Source organism: Lathyrus oleraceus, chromosome 6 (genome assembly GCF_024323335.1).
Source record: "Lathyrus oleraceus cultivar Zhongwan6 chromosome 6, CAAS_Psat_ZW6_1.0, whole genome shotgun sequence".
Taxonomy (NCBI): Eukaryota; Viridiplantae; Streptophyta; class Magnoliopsida; order Fabales; family Fabaceae; genus Lathyrus; species Lathyrus oleraceus.
This window is the reverse complement of record NC_066584.1, coordinates 481,706,348-481,725,626: the sequence shown is the minus strand read 5'-3', so window position 1 is coordinate 481,725,626 and position 19,279 is coordinate 481,706,348. Positions and strand designations below refer to the sequence as shown.

The following is a 19,279-nucleotide window of genomic DNA, read 5'->3' as shown; positions in this document are numbered from 1 at the left end:
AAAAAAAATCATATGAAAGCTAACCACAACATACGCGAAAACAAGAGAATAAGGAAGAAGGAAAATACCTTTATGTATGAAGAACAAGATTGAGACAACATTGTAGAATAGGAAAGCTAACGGCGAAGAAGAAGAGAGAAAATGCATGCTAGGGTTTTATTGTGAGAGATACGGTGTTATTATCAAGAAGCGAGAGTTAACTCTGTTATATATGGGTAAACAATTTCACCATGGTTGACATTTATAAATCGTGATAAAATGTAATGAATTTCACAACGGTTGACATTATCAACCATAGTGATATGTATTTTAATTTTAATATGTATATCATATTATAAAGACAACACTCATTGTAACGAAAAAAATAGAAAATTGTTGGAGCTGAGATTCAAACCTTGTCACTCCATGGATTTATAATCACAACTATCTGTTTTGACCATAATGCAATGTCTTTTCGTAAATATAAAAAAAAAATGTGTCTATGAATGATGCATTACCACAGTTAACTGTCATACCGTCATAAGTTAGAATTATCAAAGATATATTTTGTAGTAGTGATAGTTCACCATTACCACTCCAAACCTCCTTAGTTGTTTTGAATTATTTTTATGTGAATGAACATCTGTTGATTCAGTAGGCTGATTTAGCAACAAATTAACCCCATAAAATCTTTGGTAACCTAACTCCCAATAATTTGTATACTAGCTTATCCAAAATGGTCATATTCACACATTTATCTATGCCATTTTGTTGAGGTATGCCACCAACTATTTATGCCTCTTGATGCCTTGCTTCTTGAAAAATTCATTAAACAACTCTAAAGTAAAGTCCGGGAAATTTTCAGTCCTTAACTCATCTAATTTAGTTCCCAATTGATTTCTTATAAGAGTATGTCATTCCTTGAACTTTTCAAAAGTGTCACTTTTTCTTTTTCAAAATTTATACCCATACTCTTATAGAAAAATAATTGATAATAACGAGGAAATAGAAACCACCCCCATAAGTTCCCACAATTTTCAGACCCAATATATCCAAGTGAATATACTCAAATGGTCTACTAAAATTGTGCACGCTAGTCTCGAATTTCACCATGTGTTGTTTTCTCAGAATGAAATGATTACAAAGTTCTAGTTTATTTGATTTCTCACTTCATACCAACCCTGTTTTGCTAGCTCAATCAATCCACTTTCACTAACATGACCTTATCTTAAATGCCATAGTTTGGTTTTGTTATAAAAGTCTTGAATAGATAATGATGCATGCCAATTAACAGTGGAACTATATAAAATATACAATCTACACATTTTAGACTCTTTAGCCATAATCAACGCTCCATGAAAATTTTGCAACACTCCATATTCAATTTTAGTGCAATAACCTAAATTATTTAACATACTTATAGACAACAAAATTTGCTTAATCTCAGGAATATATCTCACATTGCATAAAAGGAACTCACAATTATCAAAAAAATTTAGTCTAATCGTACAAACACTATCAACTTTGCAAGCCTTATTGTTAGCGAGTCGAATGACTCCACTATCTTTCAACTTCAATGTCTCAAAGTATTGTTTCCTTGAGCATATATGATTATATTATTCTTAGTCTATGACCCAACTCTTTTATGTCTCCAAACTTGTCATCACTAGTGCACATGAAATCTCATAATTATCGTCATCTAAGAAAACCTTAATCTAAACATAATCATCCTGCCTTCTCTCGGGAAAATCATTCTTAAAGTGATCGATTTTATGATAAGTGGATCATTTTAACTTTGACTTATCAAAACCCTTGACTTAGACTTGGACTTGGACTTCATCCCCTTTTTGTTTCCTATACTCTTTCTTCCCCCTATTGAAACATTCAAGCCTTCACCACTATCTTCAACCTTAAAATATTTTATCTTGGTTAACTTATTGGTTCATATAGCAAATTAGACATCATGCAAGATGATAATGTTTTCCTTACTATAAAAAAGATCATCCTTGAAACCCTCAAAATCTTTGGGTAATGAGCTTAATAAGAGTAAAGTCTTGTCCTCATTATCGTGCTTCACCTTAATATTTTGCTAGTCATTAATGATCTTGTTAACTTCTGTCAATTGCTTTATAACGACTTATTCTCTACCATTCAAAATGAGTAGAATAGTTGTTTTCAACATAATCGATGGGCCTGAAATTTGGTCATATATAATGATTCAAGCTTGACCCACATATCCGCCGCAGTCTTCTCCCTGATGACTTCTCTTAGGACTTTATCTATGAGACATAAGATAATGACACTCATGACCTTATTCATCATCTCTATATTCTCAACTTATGTTAGACCCAAATACATCAATGTCTCACCTTTAAATGCTTCTAACACTTCGCTGAATTAAGTTTGTTTGCGTCTTCAGTTTCAACAATCCAAAAACATTGTCTCCAAAAGCTTTTCGATTTTCCATTTAGAACACATGATACTCACTTGTAAATTTAACCCTTTTTCCCCATGATGAACGCAATTTGTTGTGAAATTGAAAAGTTTAACTACTCCATGATCTTTGATGTGCGGGAAAAAGAACAAAGACAACCAAATTTAATGGTCTCAAACAAAAATTAATCTGCAAAACAATGTAAACAAATCATAAGAACAACACGAAGAAGAAATCAAAACAAGTACACACATAAAGTCTATTTGCTCAATTCAATTAAAACGATATACTTTGGATGAGAGAATTACTCTGCGATCCACTATATACACTTTAAGAGTTGTTACAAGAAATTACAAGATGAGTCGGAAGAAAAATAATCTTACAAACTCATAATAACATATACTATTTTTTTCGCAAGTGTTTCCTTACCTCTCATCCACTCAATATATAAATCACACAGATTCAAATAATTAAAAGTATTTCTCAAAGCCCCTTAAATTTTCTAAATATTTTTCAACTCTAAAAAATGAAGTCTATACATCTCTCCTTAATTCAATAGTGTTAGAGGTGAGTAAACACATACTCAACCAAAAAAATTAAAATTCCACTTTGTACAACAATATATATAATGTAATGAGTGATATCTTTCAAACTTACAAATCTTGTAAGAATAAACAAACTCATGATAATGGAAAATGATTAATACAATTCACAAGTTACTACAAGGCCAGGTAATAGTACTTTAATACCTAATATATTACACCTACTAGGCTACTACTATCTTAAATAATTTATAATTCTAAATGCAAGACATCCCCACATGAGTGCCATGTAGATAATTGTACTACAAATGTAACGTGTTGAAATATATTAGCTGGGAATGACTAGACCAGCAAGTTCAATATAGCAAGAAAGAATTTTCCTCATCTTATTAATCACTTTTCTGATACACCGAATCTCTTAAATAGATAATCATATTTGATTCAATCACCTTTACTACTGTCTTACATCTATTGGTTTTCTAATTTCTAAATATATTTTAATCCATCACATTAATTAATTTCCACCATGCATTTCAATTTCAAACTTTAGGACTATACTCCCAACTCACACATACCGTTCAATCTGTCTCTAACCCCTTTCTTAAAGTTCAAGTGCCTATAATCCATAAGCTTGGTCTAAAGTTAATAGCTTCTGTTTCCATCAAAGGAAAATGCTTTTTGTGGGGCCAACCAAACATTTTCAATAAGATAAGATAAAAAAGAAACCAAAAAAAAAACACATCATTCATATGTAATGTAAATGTTAAGGTACGATGTTAGTGGTCGTGGGAGTTGCATGTTTTTTTTTTTGGTTTTTTCTACGTACTATAACTAATGAGTTGCATGTATCATGTATCAATGTCACGTCAGTTTCACAAACTCACTTTTTCAGAGAAGAACATTTTTGGGTCCCATGAAAGGTAGAATATTGTAAGTACTAGATGATATGATACATTATCAAGAACCTTTAGCACAGACCTAATACAGATATTACTCTGCCATGCACCGTAAACGTTTGTCTCCAACTTGACTACACAAGCTTTAAGAACCACACAAATGAGAAAAACCAAATTGTAGTTCTGCTTCCTCTGAACATGCATATCAAATCATACGCATTACTCATATAAATTTTTTGTCGGTTTTTATCTCTGAGTTAGTTCCTTTTGGACTGTGGAAAAGTGTACGTAGAATAATTCAAATCACTTGCTTTTATATAAAATCACTAGGAGCGTAATAGTATAAAACTGATAGCAGATGACTCTGATATCATTTTAGAATTTGGATTTGATTTAATGATCTGCAAGATGAGGATTGTTACACTATTGCTTCGGACGATATTTCATCTGATGTGAGATTCTTAATAGTATCTGGCCTCTTAATGGAGTTTTAGAGGAAAAAAAAACCGTAGGTTATTCTTTTGTATATTATGTAAGTGTGACGTCAAGAAGGTAGAAGGTCATAGAAAACATGTGAAGTGCTGTTCCAGTATTAGTAATTATGGAATCTGGAATTTTCTTTTAATGAAAAGAAAGATCTCATTTGACATTAACAATATGCCTTAAGATAAGAATATGCTTTAAAATGAGACATATCTGCATACTGTAATGTAGTACACAAATTAAGGAAGTTCTTTATACTTTGCATCTTCTTGTCTCTTCCTAACCCGCAATCTAAACTCTAAAGTATAGCAGAGACATAGAGATATATCATATATGTAAATTTCATCAAATAAAATACACTACATATTTTTCTTAGTAATGGTAATTAGGACGGTTAAAAAAACTGCCTAACCGAATAGAATCGATTTAAAGTTAAAGTTAAAATAATTAGTGAACCGTTGCACGAGCAGTTTTAAAATCGAATTATATGATAAATAAATTGAACTGAAATTGAAACCGAAACTGATAAATAATTGAACAATTGGGTTCGATTTTTTAACAAATGGTTCAGCTTGAAAGAAACTATCTTTTGATGATTTGGTAAAGTTCAGAACTTCGAACTGATGTACTAAACCAATAATTTTGATCTTGTGTGATTATAGATAAATCGAAATAGTTCGGTTCAATTCAGATGACCTTTTATTAGGATCTTACCGTGAATAGCCCTGATAGTAATAGGATTAGTTACGTGTGAAAAAGAAGATATGAGGTTTAGAATTATCTCAAGTAAAAACAACTTTTTGGTGGTGAAATGATGAATTTCATGTCTAATACATTTTACAGATGCATTCTAGGAAACATAGCAATCTAGCTTTATTTAAAGTTGGGGACAGCCACACATGTTTCACCTAAAGTTTAGATACTTCATAAAGATCTCAAGTTATCCAATATAAGGAAGAAGTTCTGTTCATACAATAAATTTCCAAGCAAACATTCAAATAGGAGAGTGCATGTAATTTACTTTATATTGGACAATCATTTAGTTATAACTTGAGACATAAGTCACCGAAAAAATCATTGTCATTCCAAATCAAATAAAATATTTACTACTTTTACTACTTTCTTTTCCCTCCTTTTTGGATTTTTGGGGGTTAAGATCAAATGTGAAATCTCAATTAATCTTAAGTAAGACCCCACTTACCATTAAACAGACCAAAAAGCCTGATCATGGGGCTTTGAATTAGTGCATTACTTTATCATATTTTATTTTTCAAACTTCCAAGGTTTGGTGACAAAAAGTTCAAAGAACTTCCAACTATAGCACAGTGAAATACTTTATTGGCATTTGTTGGAATATGATTCATGGTTTATGAAATAAATGGAGAGGTCATTTGAGTATATATATTTCAGGACAAATGTTGTAAAATGAACAAAGTTATATAAACATAATTTTTAAGCCTGAACTTGAATAATTATAATAGAAAGATATTTTATCAGGTAATGGACCACACTATATATAGCTAGGGTTGGGATGCCTAGGTTGCATTATATGATTTTTTAAATAAATATTTTATGGTTGGTTCATAAGCAATTAAATATTAAAGTTATCTTAGGCTAGCTAATCACTAGCTAAATAAAAAAAGCATTGAAGTGCTTATGATAGGACATAAATAACTCACTCATAGATCATGGACTTTGAAAAAGCTTTGCCAAACCTATTTAACAAATCCTTCGGAATAGTATACATAATTTTAATTAATGTTGAACAACTTTTATTATTTTGGTGAGATGCATAAAATGTTATTGTGAAATATAATGAGGGTGACCCTGTTCATGTGTGTGATAGTAAAAAGATGTGTATAATCTTTGGGGTTGGAATATTAATAAGTAGATCTATGATTCAGGTAATAGCAAATGAATGAGTTTTCCCTACTTTCCCAATTAGTATGTGGGAGTTGGGGAGGACCACTTCTTAGAGTAGGGAATGGTTTCCTCCCTTTATGGTGTGACCAATCCGATTTCTCCTGAATGTCTCATTTGTCACGTATGGGTAAGCAAGATTAGAAGATAGTCATGGGTCTGGGTGAGGCAACCCATGCCACAGTCGGATGATCCGAGGTCGTACATGTTAGGTTGAATATGAGAGTAGAATGATCTAGAAGGGGAGAGTTTGAATAAACATTTCCTTAATAAAAAATATTTCAAAAAGGTTTTTAAAATGCGTGGGAGCAGAAGTTTTTGGAAAATATGCGTTATGGTATTTGCAACACCTATTAAGTTCGAGTCCCATCGTATCCGAATAAGGAGCTGGTGGAGTGGAATATTGTGGGTGTGGAGTTGTTCATTGCCATATTTTCTCCAAACAGGTATTGAAAGTCGTGAAGTTATCAGCAGGTCTCACACTATACTTAAAAGTTGTCACTACGCCAAAAATGACTTTTAACAGCGCATCTTAGACAGCGCTTTTAAAAGAAAGCGCTGTCTAAGGTTAAAATTAAAATAAAACGCGGAAAATGTTCCAAAAAAATAATGAAAGCGCTGTCTAAGGGGGGATCTTAGACAGCGCTTTCTAAAAGCGCTTTTAAATATAGACCTTAGTCAGCGCTTTTGATAAAGCGCTGTCTAAAGTCTTTAAATTAAAAAAAAAATTAAAACCAAAAGCGCTGTCTAAGGGGGGGTTTAGAAAGCGCTTTTGAAAAGCGCTGTCTAAGGCATACCTTAGAAAGCGCTTTCCACAAAAGCGCTGTCTAAGGTCTAATTAAAATAAAATTTCAGACTCCATTTCAATTTTCGTTCTCTGTTCTTTTGTTTTCCCTCCTGCGAACGTTGAAACCCTATCAGCGAAAACCATAACAGCGAACACGAATACACTTTTCCCGCCAAGCCATGACAATGGAGAGAGTGCAATGCTCCTATGAATCTCTGGTTCAGTGCTTCCCCTCTCTCTCATCGTCTTTGTGTTGTGAACTGTGAAAATACGCTAATTCGATTTTGGTGCAGGATGAAACGTTCGAAATTGGGAAAGAGATGTATCGTGGACAGCAATACAGTCAAATTTACTTCGCTCGTCTTCGCTTGATGAGAACTCTCTTGTATTCCCTTGTTTCCCAATGGAAACCTAATTCTCCTGGTTCGTACTTTTTATTTTCTATATTTTTATCAACTTAGGGTTTTGCTTTAAATCAATACTGACTTTTAAATTTGATAACTTTTTATGTTTGATTACTTGAAATTTTGTTAATTGATTGAGTTTCTGGTGATTCGGACAGTGTGCACGGTGTTGGGACTGGAAGAGGGCAAGGAGTGTGTTGTTGTTGGGACACTGTTTAAAAACATGAAATTGAAACCTTGCATACTTGATGAGTATTCTAAAGAGGTACTGTGGTTCCGGGTTTCTATTTTTTTTTTGTTGGAGGGGTGTGGTTGTTGTTTTTATGTAAATTTTGTTTTTTAGGGTTGTTGAGTAGCAACGACTATAATGTTGTGGGAGTTGAACAAATCACTGCTGTTCTGTGATAAGCTGTTTGGTACTAAATGTTTCCAAATATTAGTTACATTGGGCGCTATATCAGTTTTCGTAGTGAGTAATTGAACAAATTGCTATTTTCTGCGATTGGCAATAGTGGGTTTTGTAAGTAAAAAATAGGACAATGGTATGGCACAGTGCTGAGTTTCTTTGCTAATGATGTGCAGAGATCGGTTGTCCCGCTTGTCAAGCCGCATAACTTTGTGGACAAAGATGATTATCTTGTTTTGGAAGATGAAAGTGGAAGAGTTAAGCTTGGTGGGAATATTATTGTACCATCTGTCTATGTAACAGGTTTGTTTCATTAACTACTTAGTTGAACAACTTGGATTTCATGGTAGGATGACAGTTTGAAGACATTGGTACAAACTGCAGATTTCATTGGCCAAAAATTGATCCACAAGATATGCATAATCGAGTGAGTTTATTGTTCAAATCTTCTTTTCTAACACATTTGGTGGGTAAACTAGTTCTTTTTTGTTTACGTGTTCTCTGTAGATGAGGGAGCTCTACGATTGGAACGATGTTGCCAAAAGGACTGAAATTGTGTATGACCGTGCTTTGAAGTGTTCCAATCAAAATCTATTAGAGCGTCTCTCACGGTACACTCTAAACATCATAGGTTCAATTTGGACACAATGACAACATGTAGTAGAGAGTTGTTGATAGGCCAGTAAAACAAGTAGTAGGTGAATGAGGTGCTATTTTTACCATTGCTGATTTTCTCTTTTCTTTAGATATCTCGTATGTGGAGTGTGGGCAGGGAAGCTGTTTTGCTTGGTTATGATTGTTGGTTATCTGTTTTGGCAGCTATTGGAAATATGGCAGGTAAGCATTGGTGTTGGATGTGTATGACATTTTCATTATGATTACATTTTGGTAACTGCATTATTTGTGTATTTCTCTTATTAGCCTGCAGATGATATTGGCAACCATGAAGACGAGATATTGGAAAATGCACAATGATATCAATGACGTGTTTTGGTGTACCACGAAGTTATGCTTTGCTCATTAATCTGAAATGCAGGAGAATACTGACGGTGTTTTAGTCTACCACGAAGTTATGTTTTGCTCACTAATCTGAAATGCAGAAGAATACTGACCTTGAAAAAAGATAATTATTAGTCCTTTGCATTGTTGGTCGCGGAACTTGCGTGTGTCTGAAATTGGAAGCTGGAAGCACTCTTATTCACTTGCGAGTCTGAAATTGGAAGCCGGAAGCACTCTTATCGCGATATAGAGTACCATGGTAAGCTATATTAGTGTTAATGTCAATGTTTTTTTAGCATTGGTTTTTTGAGCGTGGTCATACAAAATTATTAAGTTTGTAAATTAAGGTTCTGAATATTTTGTACAATAGCATCTAGATGTTGGGTGTGAACAATGTGGTAGACCAAGTACCACCAAATGTTCACGATGCAAATCTGTCAGATACTGGTTAGTTAGTTACTGTTTCTTACTTATTATTACTAATGTTTTCATTATTACATATATCTGTTAAACTTTCATTAACATTTCAGCTCTACAAAGTGTTTGATTACCAACTGGAGATGGCATAAATATAATTGCATTGCAGGAGATGTCAATTCAGCTCAACCAGAAACACCTACTGGAAATGTAACTTTACTCCTTCATGCCAACATCAATATTTCATTTCCATTCTCAAACTATAATAAAAACTACAGTGCGTCGCTACTGAATTTGAATATATTTTAACTCTTTCTTTGTAGGTTGAATTGCTCAAGAATTCAAATGAAGAGAAAGAGAATATTCATTCACCTAGGCCACTCTATTTGGAGCTTCATCCTGGTTCCTTCATCTTTCTTTTAATACTTGTCCTTAATTCAAAATATTTTCTAAAATTTCTTAATTGTGTTGTATTATTTACAACTCCAATCTCTCAGTTACTACTACTAAGGAACCACAAGTGCATAAAACTCAATGGGAGAAACACCTTGAAGATGAACTAGTAAAGTCTAGGTATTTTTTTTTAATTTGTTCTGTATGTTTAGTATGTCTTGTTGCTTGTATAAAAACATAAAACTTAGTATTTGCTTTCGGTTGTTAATGTTAGGAAAGAGAATTCCGAACTTCGGTCAGAGCGTGACGAGTGGAAGAAGCGAGCGAGTTTCGCTAGAGAAAGATTTCGAAGTTTCAAGGAAGAATCTGAAAAACAAGTAGTTTATCACATAATAACTTGCGCTTCAGCAATTGAATCAATTGAGAACTTCATGACAGCATTTACTTGTTTGTTTCTTCTTATAGTTGTCTGTGTTGAGAAATGAAAATGAGTCAATTACAAATGCTGAGAAGAAAGCTTGCATTGTGATACAAGGTTTACAAGAGAGACTAAACCACTTGCAGGTTTTGGATGAGACTAAGTATTCTATTGTTGAAAATTCTATAGTTCTGTTGTATGAATTCTTGTTGGTTAATTCAATTACCACATAGATTGCAGCACAGGATTACATTGCAGAGAAGAAAAAGTTTGAAAAACATATACAAATGGTAGAGGTATGTTATAGTTACTTTTTTTTTCCTTCCGGATTTCTTGTATTAGGTTCTTATATTTGACTTAATTCATCCTTGCAAGAGTGAATGTACTAAGCTGAAGAAAGAACTACAAGAACAGCATAAAGATATTCAGTATCTTACACTAGAATCTAACCGGAGTCACGAGACGGCACGAATCGCCACAAGAGAAGTTGAAGCAGTAAAACAAGAGCTTATAGAAGAGCGCAAAAATGTTGAACGAATTAAAGAGAATTTTATTAGAGATATTACATTCTCCGATATGTCGTGAGCAGATCACAAGTCATATTAAGTTGTTTTCTGGCTGACTCCCTGTTTTTAAGTGCTTTTGTGGTCACCAAATATAGGTTGTACATAGATTCTCATAGTAATTGGACCAGCATTGGGAGGTTATTTGGCTCAGGTACTTGATGCTTCATAGCTATTTTAATTGAAGACACTTTTATTCGTTTCGCTAATACTGTGTGAAATTTACATTGCAGCCAGCAGTGAAATACCCTCATCTATTTCCAAAAGACTCATTTTGGGATAAGTAAGTGGATTTTACTTGATTTTTAGTATCATAAAGTTCTAACAATTCAGCTTTTCCTTCGATCCTTATTGTTGATGTGATTATTTTAATTGTCAAAACATAAACCATGCAGGTTTCCATATTTCTTGCCTTCCTTGTCAGTATCAGCTTTTGCATTTGTGGTAGCAATTGCATGCATCTGGCTTCCGGTATGAGTAAGCAACTTCATAGTTTGTTAAACATGTATAAGCATTTGATCACAAAATTCCTGCATCACTGTAGGAAACACTTCACAACCACCCTCTAAGCAATGAGTCTATTGATGATGCTGAAGCTTTAGAAACTGGAAACATAAGTAATGACGACGACAAAATAATCCAAAAAGATGAAAACCTCTTCCTGAACTGGCCATTAATGTCATCTATTATTGTGTACAGCATTTTCTCACTTTATAATGTTGCTTATCAAGAGGTACCATTCCTACTTTTGGTGACTTATTTGAACTTTATAATGTTGCTTAACAGATATTAAATCTAATAGGATATATAAGTAAACACCATTCTACTTCATGATAGGTTTTCTCATTATGGGCTGTTAGTCCTGGAAGGTTTGGTGGTTTGAACTTTACAACTGATAATGTAGGCGATGTTCTCGCAATATCAGGTACGTCTTTGATATGTGTCACTAGAGATTTATTAGTGTTGGGATTAACATATTTTCTAGCCTTCCTTGTCACATATCAGGTACATTGCTTTGTGCATTTCATTTTTCAAGATATTCTGCTTAATAACTGACCTCTTCTCAAATGGTCAATGATCAGGTATTGGTCTTATTGTCTCCCAGCTTTTCCTCTACCCTTCATTGGAAAGAGCTTTCGGACCTATAAAATTTGCTCGCATCTCCGCAGTAAGTTTTTTTCCATTCGTAGAAACTAATGCAACTCAGCATTACATTGGTTCTTGTTCTAAAAATGTCTTGTTACCTTATGTAGGTTTTATCAATACCTCTGTTGCAAAGTTACCCCTTCATAGCAATGCTTTCTGGCATTACGCTATACCTAGTTATTAATATTGCTTCTCTTCTGAAGAATGTTCTAAGTGTAAGTTTATCTTTTTGTTTATTTAACCGATCATGAGTGATCACGTTTCAAACAAACATCTGTATGTATTACAAGCTTATCTAATAGTATTTTTTTCTCAATTTCAGATGACGATAATCACTGGTTTATTTATTATGCAAAATAGAGCCGTGGTAATTTTTTTTCTTTAATTCTAAGCTTTTATTTCTTTTTGAAAGTTGATATTATATTTTGAGGAAATTGTGGCGTAAATGGAAAACAGGAACAACATCAAAGAGGGGCAGCTAATGGCATTGCTATGACTATAATGTCAATATTCAAAGCAATCGGTCCAGCGGGAGGTGGTGCAGTGTGAGTTTCCCTTTGATTTCTCTACCTATCTTTCATTGTTTCAAATTGTGAGATAAACTTGCTTATTGTATGTGTTTGTACAAACTTTTTCATGTTAATTTTCTTTGTGATTGTTTGAATCAATTGTGCTAGTACTAGTATTGCAATAATCCTGAAGTCTTATAGGCCTAGACTAAAATTGATATGGTTTGTAGTATATGTTATGACTTGTAAATGTGTACATAAATTTGTATATATTTTGATACATTTAAGGCAAAATTGGTTTGAATTGGTATATATATATATATATTTGTTAGCCAAAAATTGGTAGAAAAAAGGCCAAAATGGCATATATAAAATGTGATAATTGTCTGTCAAAATCTGGTTGAAAACAGGTAGAAATTCTGGTTTATAAACCTGGAAAAAATGTGGTTTAAAACAAAAGTTTCAAAAATTTTCGTATACATTAGACAGCGCTTTTGTAAAAAGCGCTGTCTAAGGGGGGGATTAGAAAGCGCTTTAGGCAAAAGCGCTGTCTAAGGGGGGGGGGGGGGGGGGGGGGCTTAGACAGCGCTTTTGCCTAAAGCGCTTTCTAATCCCCCCCTTAGACAGCGCTTTTTACAAAAGCGCTGTCTAAGGTATACCTAAAAAAATTAAAATAGGGGGGCTTAGACAGCGCTTTTTGAAAAGCGCTGTCTAAGCCCCCCCTTTAGACAGCGCTTTTGCCAAAAGCGCTGTCTAAGGTATACCTAAAAAAATTAAAATAGGAGGGTCTTAGAAAGCGCTTTTGGCCAAAGCGCTGTCTAAGGGGGGGGCTTAGACAGCGCTTTTAAGATTTAAACAAGCGCTGTCTAAACCTTTAGCAGCGGAGGCTTAGACAGCGCTTTAAAGTGCTGTCTAAGGCTAAAAAAAGCGCTGTCTAAGGTCTTGTTTGGCATAGTGTGTCCTATCTATGATGAACTAGGCGTGATCACTTATGCGTTGTTGTTGTCGCGATGAGTCGGATCCTCCGAAAGCACACTCTTTGACATATTTAATTTTCTTCTTAACATTGCTCTCTTCTCCCTTAATGTTAGATTCAACCTGTGCCATAATTTCACTCATTGAGACGACGAGCTCTTGGGCGAGAAACTTGTTAAAATGTCTAAATCTTTAATCGTTCTAAAATGCTTTTACGAACTCTGAAATGACCACCTCATTGAAACTGGTGAGATTTTCGCTTTGCAACTTGGCATGTCCCTTACATATATTTAATAGGCTGGTCGTTGAAACCTTTAAATGCTTAATTGCCATGGATGGACCAGTTTCCTCGAGAAATATTGATAGTTGGTCACCCAAAAGCGGCGAAGATCCTCGAACTTGCTAGACAACAACTTGTACTTCAAGGACTCGGATGTACCTATGATTTTCATATGAGTGTTGATGGAGGTGATGTGCTCTTGGAGTAATTTTTTCCCATCAAACTTCACTAGTGATGGTGGTTTAAAGTTTTCTTACACCGAAGCACCCCATATATTGTTAGAGAGAGGTTGGGGGTACAAGACCTCGTCCTCGACTAGAACGTCTTCCCGATGTTACTCTTGAAGGTTCAGGACGTTTTTATGCAAATCTTGGTTGAAACGACGCATATCTTCCATAGAAGCACAAATATATGCTAAGGCCTCATTATCGCTGCTGCTAGTGCTGCTAGTTGTTGTAACGCCTCGTTGTATCACCATGTTGAAAAGGACGACTAAGACGGTTGGAAATCAGATGTGAATTTAGCCTAGGTTAGTTTTACTGAGACCCCAAGATGGACGCCAATTATATTTATGAAATACAATGAGGGTGACCATGCTCACATGTGTGATCGCAAGAGGGTGTGTATGCTCATATTATCTAAAACTAGTGAATCATACTCCTTCCTTGGGTTTGAGATATTAATAGATATATCTCTGGACCAGATAATAGGAAATAATTTTTTTTTCCTACTTTCTCAATGAGTACGTGAGAGTAAGGGGATGACTGATCCTTCCTCCTAGATTTAGGGGATAGTTTCCTCCATTCCAACTGGTTTCTCTAGAGCACCACATCCACCACGTGTGGGTAAGGCAAATTAGACAATAATCGTATGTCTGATCGGACGACTCAAACCACTGTCAAACAATTTAAGATTGCACTTGTCCGATTCTTCCAATGATTTTCACAATTTAATTTTTTGGGCCGCTTCTCTGAAAACCCAAATAAAATAATCTCAATCCATCTATAAATATATTTAATAAAAAAGAAAAAGTTCCAACAAAAGTATTATCTTTAATGAACTTGTTCAAAAAAGAAAGACTTTCATGCATTATAATTAATGTCAAGCACATAGCACTACATAGTATAATTATAAAATAATTCTCCATGTGGTTTAAACAAGTTGTTGTATATTAAAATTGTAACCTTCTTCTCACTGCCTCCAAACAAATTAACAATCACATAGAGAAGCCAATCAAGATCCAAGTATATGGGGGAAATTTAAAAATGAAAAAGAAAGAAATTAATTAATAATCATAATCTTAGTCAGATTTCAACTCTAACAATGTCTCTTTATATCTTGTTGTGATATCATTGCTGACCAATAGTAAAATCTATAGCACACAAAAGACAAATACCTTTAAAGGGAAGTTTATGAAAGTCATTATCATCTAAAAACAAACAGTTCATACATAATACACTGAACATGATACATGAATGAACTATAATTAATTCTCACCAACCAAAAGGATCGTTACACTAAAATGTCAAGAAGCTTCAAAGAAGGAACGTATAAGCTTTTTCTAACTACTAAAGTTTTCAAATATTTATCATTATAGTTTTGAAATGAACCATACTTTTTGTTCTACCACAAATCAAACCAAAACTATCAATAAGTTTCACTTTCGAGCAAAAGGTAAGAATGCATCCAACCCCTCATGATAATTAAAGTAGGTATAAAACATTCTCTCTTTAATTAACTTCCCTTGTGGAAACCAATTCCACCTGTTTCCAACTACAATAAATAAAACCAAGATTATGGTTATGGTTAAGCCTAGGCAATATCATTCACCTTTGTTAAATTTTTCAATTAAAGTGGCCAAATGTTCTTTTGGGTTTGACAATGTAACAAAAGATCTTGATATATAATTGGTGACAAAAGCACCGACCGTGTTATCTTACTTCCATCATATATATATATATATATATATATATATATATATATATATATATATATATATATATATATATATATATATATATATATATATATATATATATATATATATATATATATATATATATATATATATCAGGATCAAATGACAAAAAAATATCAAATTTAATAAAATGACACATGATAATTCTTCACTGCATATTTATATAACAAAATTCACGGTTGGATTGAAAACTATTACTATATAGATCATTACACCCCTCACACGCTTACTACAAACGCATCATCCATCAACAGATCCTCTCACTTCACGCGAGTAGGACTCCTAAAACCACCACAAAACACCATCATACAAAGCTTCTCGTCGTCACGATTACCCAAATTGTTATAAACCTACTAAGACCTTTAAGTCTTATGCCCTTGCAGGAGGAACAAACACAACTGTACTTTTTGACAAATAGAGTGGAACCCGCTAAAATTAACTTGGGTCACACTACTACTCTTGTGAGTGCAACTTTCTGTTTAGATGTGTTTTGAGTGATTTCAAAACTATGTCAAACTAGGAGAAACTTAGCATTTTTGTACATTGGTCAATATCAATCGATTCTAGATATGCATTGTGCATTTTAGCATCAGGAAGCATGTCAACATGATTGGAAATGATTTAGAAAGGATTCATGCATCAAGAAAAGAATTTTATGCATCAAAAATTGAGTTTTTGTGTGAAAAACACTGCATAGGTCGACACATACGACTTTAGGTCGACCTATAGAAGATTTTCTTCAGCATAGGTCACCTATAGAAAATTTTCTTCAGCATAGGTCGATACACATGCTTCAATATTGAAGCATGTAGGCTCTGTCCATGTGCTGACTGTCTTAGGTCGACCTAAGACCTTTATAGGTCGACACATTGCTTTAATAGGTCAATCTATTAACCTAAAATCTTGAATTTTTGCATTCTTTTCAATTCCTTTTGCATTCCTTTTGCTTCATACTTGCATCCATATATATACTTGATACATGCATCTTTTTCTAGCAAGGTTTCTAGAGTGAGTAAAACCTACATGAATCCAGGATTTCAAAGCATTCTCATCATCTTCAACTCCATCTATGCATACACACAATCAAACTACACATAATCATTTTTTTTGATTGGGTGCCATCTAGATTAAGGTTGACAATGTCCAATTAGGTTTGTTGTATCGAGAATATTGGGTTGAGAACTTTGAGGGATTCAAATCAAAAAACCAAGTTAGGGTTTCCCTTTAAGATCTCTTAGAGTTTGGAGGTTTTGGATAATATTGTGCAATTCGGATCTGATCGAGTGAAAGCCTTGGGATAAGAGGTGCCTTGCAAGGGAGTATCATGAGACGATGGATTGTGTTGGAAAATATTGGGTTTCAACAAGTGTGCACTTGGGATTAATTCAACCAGGTGGAAGCCTTGGGACAAGGGGTGCCTTGCAAGGAAATAGAAATAATAGCTGAATTGAAGTGACATTGTTGGTTACATGATCATGCACTTGAGATTAATTTAGTAGGATGAAAGCCTTGGGATAAGGGGTGCCTTGCAAGGAAGTAGCAACAACAGGTGAATTGAAGCGGCATGGTTAGTTACTTGGTCAAGATTGATCAAGGGTTTTGAAGGTGGTAGAGTCAACATCAAACTTAGGGTTTGTAGAGTTCGATTTCTTCATCTCTTGTATACACATATTTTGAAAAGTAAGATTTATTATAATATCTCAATTCGAATTCGAATTGAGGGCAAACGTATCCATAGCGAGGTTGACTGGGGAGCTGTCTAAACAAATCCTTCTGTACTTTCTCTCTCTCTCTCTCTCTCTCTCTCTCTCTCTCTTTTATTTTTTAGTTTGCAAATTTTTGATTGCATTGATTGTTTGATCAATATTGTTTGGATTAGAATTTTAAATGCGTTTTAAAATTTGTGGTGTTGTGTAGATCACAAACTATTTGGTTGTGATTGGATTTCTAAGAACAACAAACACTACATAATGTTCCAAATATTGTTGATCGCACACTAAGTGTTCGACAAATTGTTTGACTTAAATTTTTGCATGGTTTGTTCATTGGAGATACACTTTTCCTATTGTATTGTATTTAAATAGTTGTGTTTAATTATTTTTGATTGACTTGTGGATTATCATCATTGCATTGACACCTCTATGCATACCCGAGCTTTTCAATAGTAGGTTCGGTTAGACGATTTTTGATTTGGGAAAAATTTGAAACTTGTTTTCGCGCTATAAACTATTTCAAAGCCAATTTTGGTTCAAATTTTTAACTTGTGATCTATTCACCTCCCTCTAGATCTTGGCCTATCATCTAACAAGTGATATCACGAGCCCTGGTTCATTTCGTGCTTAAGATTTGCTTATATTTACATTTGGTGTTGATGAGTATTATCATGTTTCCCATTGTGAAACTGCCAAAGCTATGTGGGACGCATTAGAAGTTGTCCATGAGGGAACTAATAAGGTCAAAAAATCTAGAGTCAACATATTGAATCAAGAGTTTGAACTCTTTCTTATGAAGCATGGTGAAACCATTGTCGACATGCAAAAGAGATTCACATATCTTATTAACCGGTTCAATGCTCTAGGTAAGCCTATTTCCAATGATATTGCTACTAATAAGGTTTTGAGATGTCTTAATAGGGAATAGAAACCCAAGGTCACCGCAATCAAAGAGGCGAATGATATTAAAGTACTTGATCTCACTACTTTGTTTGACAAATTGGAAGAACATGAGCAAGAACTTACTTGCTTAGAAAAACATGAAAAAAAGAGTATGAAAAGAAGATGAAGAAGGAGAAAGGTAAAAACAAGGAGGAAGTGATAAAGTCTATTGCTCTAAATACTTCAAGATCAAAATCCTTAAACCATTGAGCAAAGTGATTGTAAAACGAGAAATGATGAGAAATACGATGATGAGGACATGTGGTGTAACTTATCTTACCATTATTGTTGCAAGAAAGGTTACACTATTGAAAATACAATTTTATGAGATTTTGCGTTCCTAAAGATGTTTTTTTTCAATGGTTTCCTAAATGCAACCAAAGTTTCACTAATCCTAAAGGATCCAATGAAGATTGGGTACCTAGCACTATTCGTTGATCTTGCAGGATAATTGTCTTGGCTCTATGAAGAGAGTATGGGATCTTTATTATGGAAGCTCAAGGCATAACATAGGTGACATCTCGTTATTACTTTGACTATGTGACAAGGAAGATTGCGTGTGTTACTATGAAGGTTAACTTTTACTAATGTTTTCTATCCGAGAAGTGTTAGAAAAGGTATTACACTTAATGATGTAGGTTATATTTGGCAAGACATACTCAAGTTCATCAAATTGGGGATTGATCAACCTAATATGAGAAAACATGAGGAGGAGCAAGATGATTATCATGATTGAACAAGATTGAAAGTCCAATTGTTAGGATGATCATCAAGTCAATAAGACTCTTAGATATATTATTAATCCCACTTTCATGTACTTGTACAAAGATAAAAGTCGTAAGAGCGTTTTTTGTTTCGATTGTATTTGTGGCACGTTTTGCGTTCATTCCAACTTTCGTTCGAGAGTTCCTTGTACAATACAAGTGCATTCTCTGTCATTCGTACGGTGAGGTAATATCGTTTTGATTCTTTTCTTATTTTGTAAGTAAGTATTTCTTTTACCTGTTTATTTCTTAAAGGTATATCATGTGTTATGTGTATGATATATGTGATAAGTGTTCACTTCCAAAAATTGCATGTGTAACCATTGTGTGTT

The 19,279-nt window shown here is 33.9% G+C and overlaps 3 protein-coding genes across 3 annotated transcripts; all 3 read left to right on the top strand.

Annotated features, from left to right (window-relative positions):
* The first annotated feature begins 7,208 nt into the window (after nucleotides 1–7,208).
* On the top strand, nucleotides 7,209–8,826 carry LOC127096382 (DNA polymerase delta small subunit). Its single transcript, XM_051034959.1, has 8 exons — nucleotides 7,209–7,259; nucleotides 7,335–7,464; nucleotides 7,604–7,710; nucleotides 8,028–8,154; nucleotides 8,265–8,278; nucleotides 8,359–8,462; nucleotides 8,598–8,688; nucleotides 8,773–8,826. Exons 1-8 carry the CDS (start codon nucleotides 7,221–7,223, stop codon nucleotides 8,824–8,826), a joined length of 666 nt encoding a protein of 221 aa, XP_050890916.1. The 5' UTR covers nucleotides 7,209–7,220.
* Nucleotides 8,827–9,106: 280 nt separating this feature from the next.
* LOC127096381 (uncharacterized) lies at nucleotides 9,107–10,146 on the top strand. Its single transcript, XM_051034958.1, has 6 exons — nucleotides 9,107–9,136; nucleotides 9,221–9,297; nucleotides 9,381–9,477; nucleotides 9,591–9,669; nucleotides 9,765–9,840; nucleotides 9,935–10,146. The coding sequence occupies exons 1-6, from the start codon at nucleotides 9,107–9,109 to the stop codon at nucleotides 10,143–10,145; spliced, it is 570 nt and encodes a 189-aa protein (XP_050890915.1). The 3' UTR covers nucleotide 10,146.
* A 219-nt stretch (nucleotides 10,147–10,365) lies between these two features.
* LOC127096380 (probable peptide/nitrate transporter At3g43790) lies at nucleotides 10,366–12,336 on the top strand. The gene is made up of 11 exons (XM_051034957.1): nucleotides 10,366–10,374; nucleotides 10,421–10,606; nucleotides 10,751–10,795; nucleotides 10,875–10,924; nucleotides 11,037–11,112; nucleotides 11,186–11,374; nucleotides 11,479–11,566; nucleotides 11,724–11,809; nucleotides 11,895–12,002; nucleotides 12,110–12,154; nucleotides 12,244–12,336. The coding sequence occupies exons 1-11, from the start codon at nucleotides 10,366–10,368 to the stop codon at nucleotides 12,334–12,336; spliced, it is 975 nt and encodes a 324-aa protein (XP_050890914.1).
* Nucleotides 12,337–19,279: the final 6,943 nt, after the last annotated feature.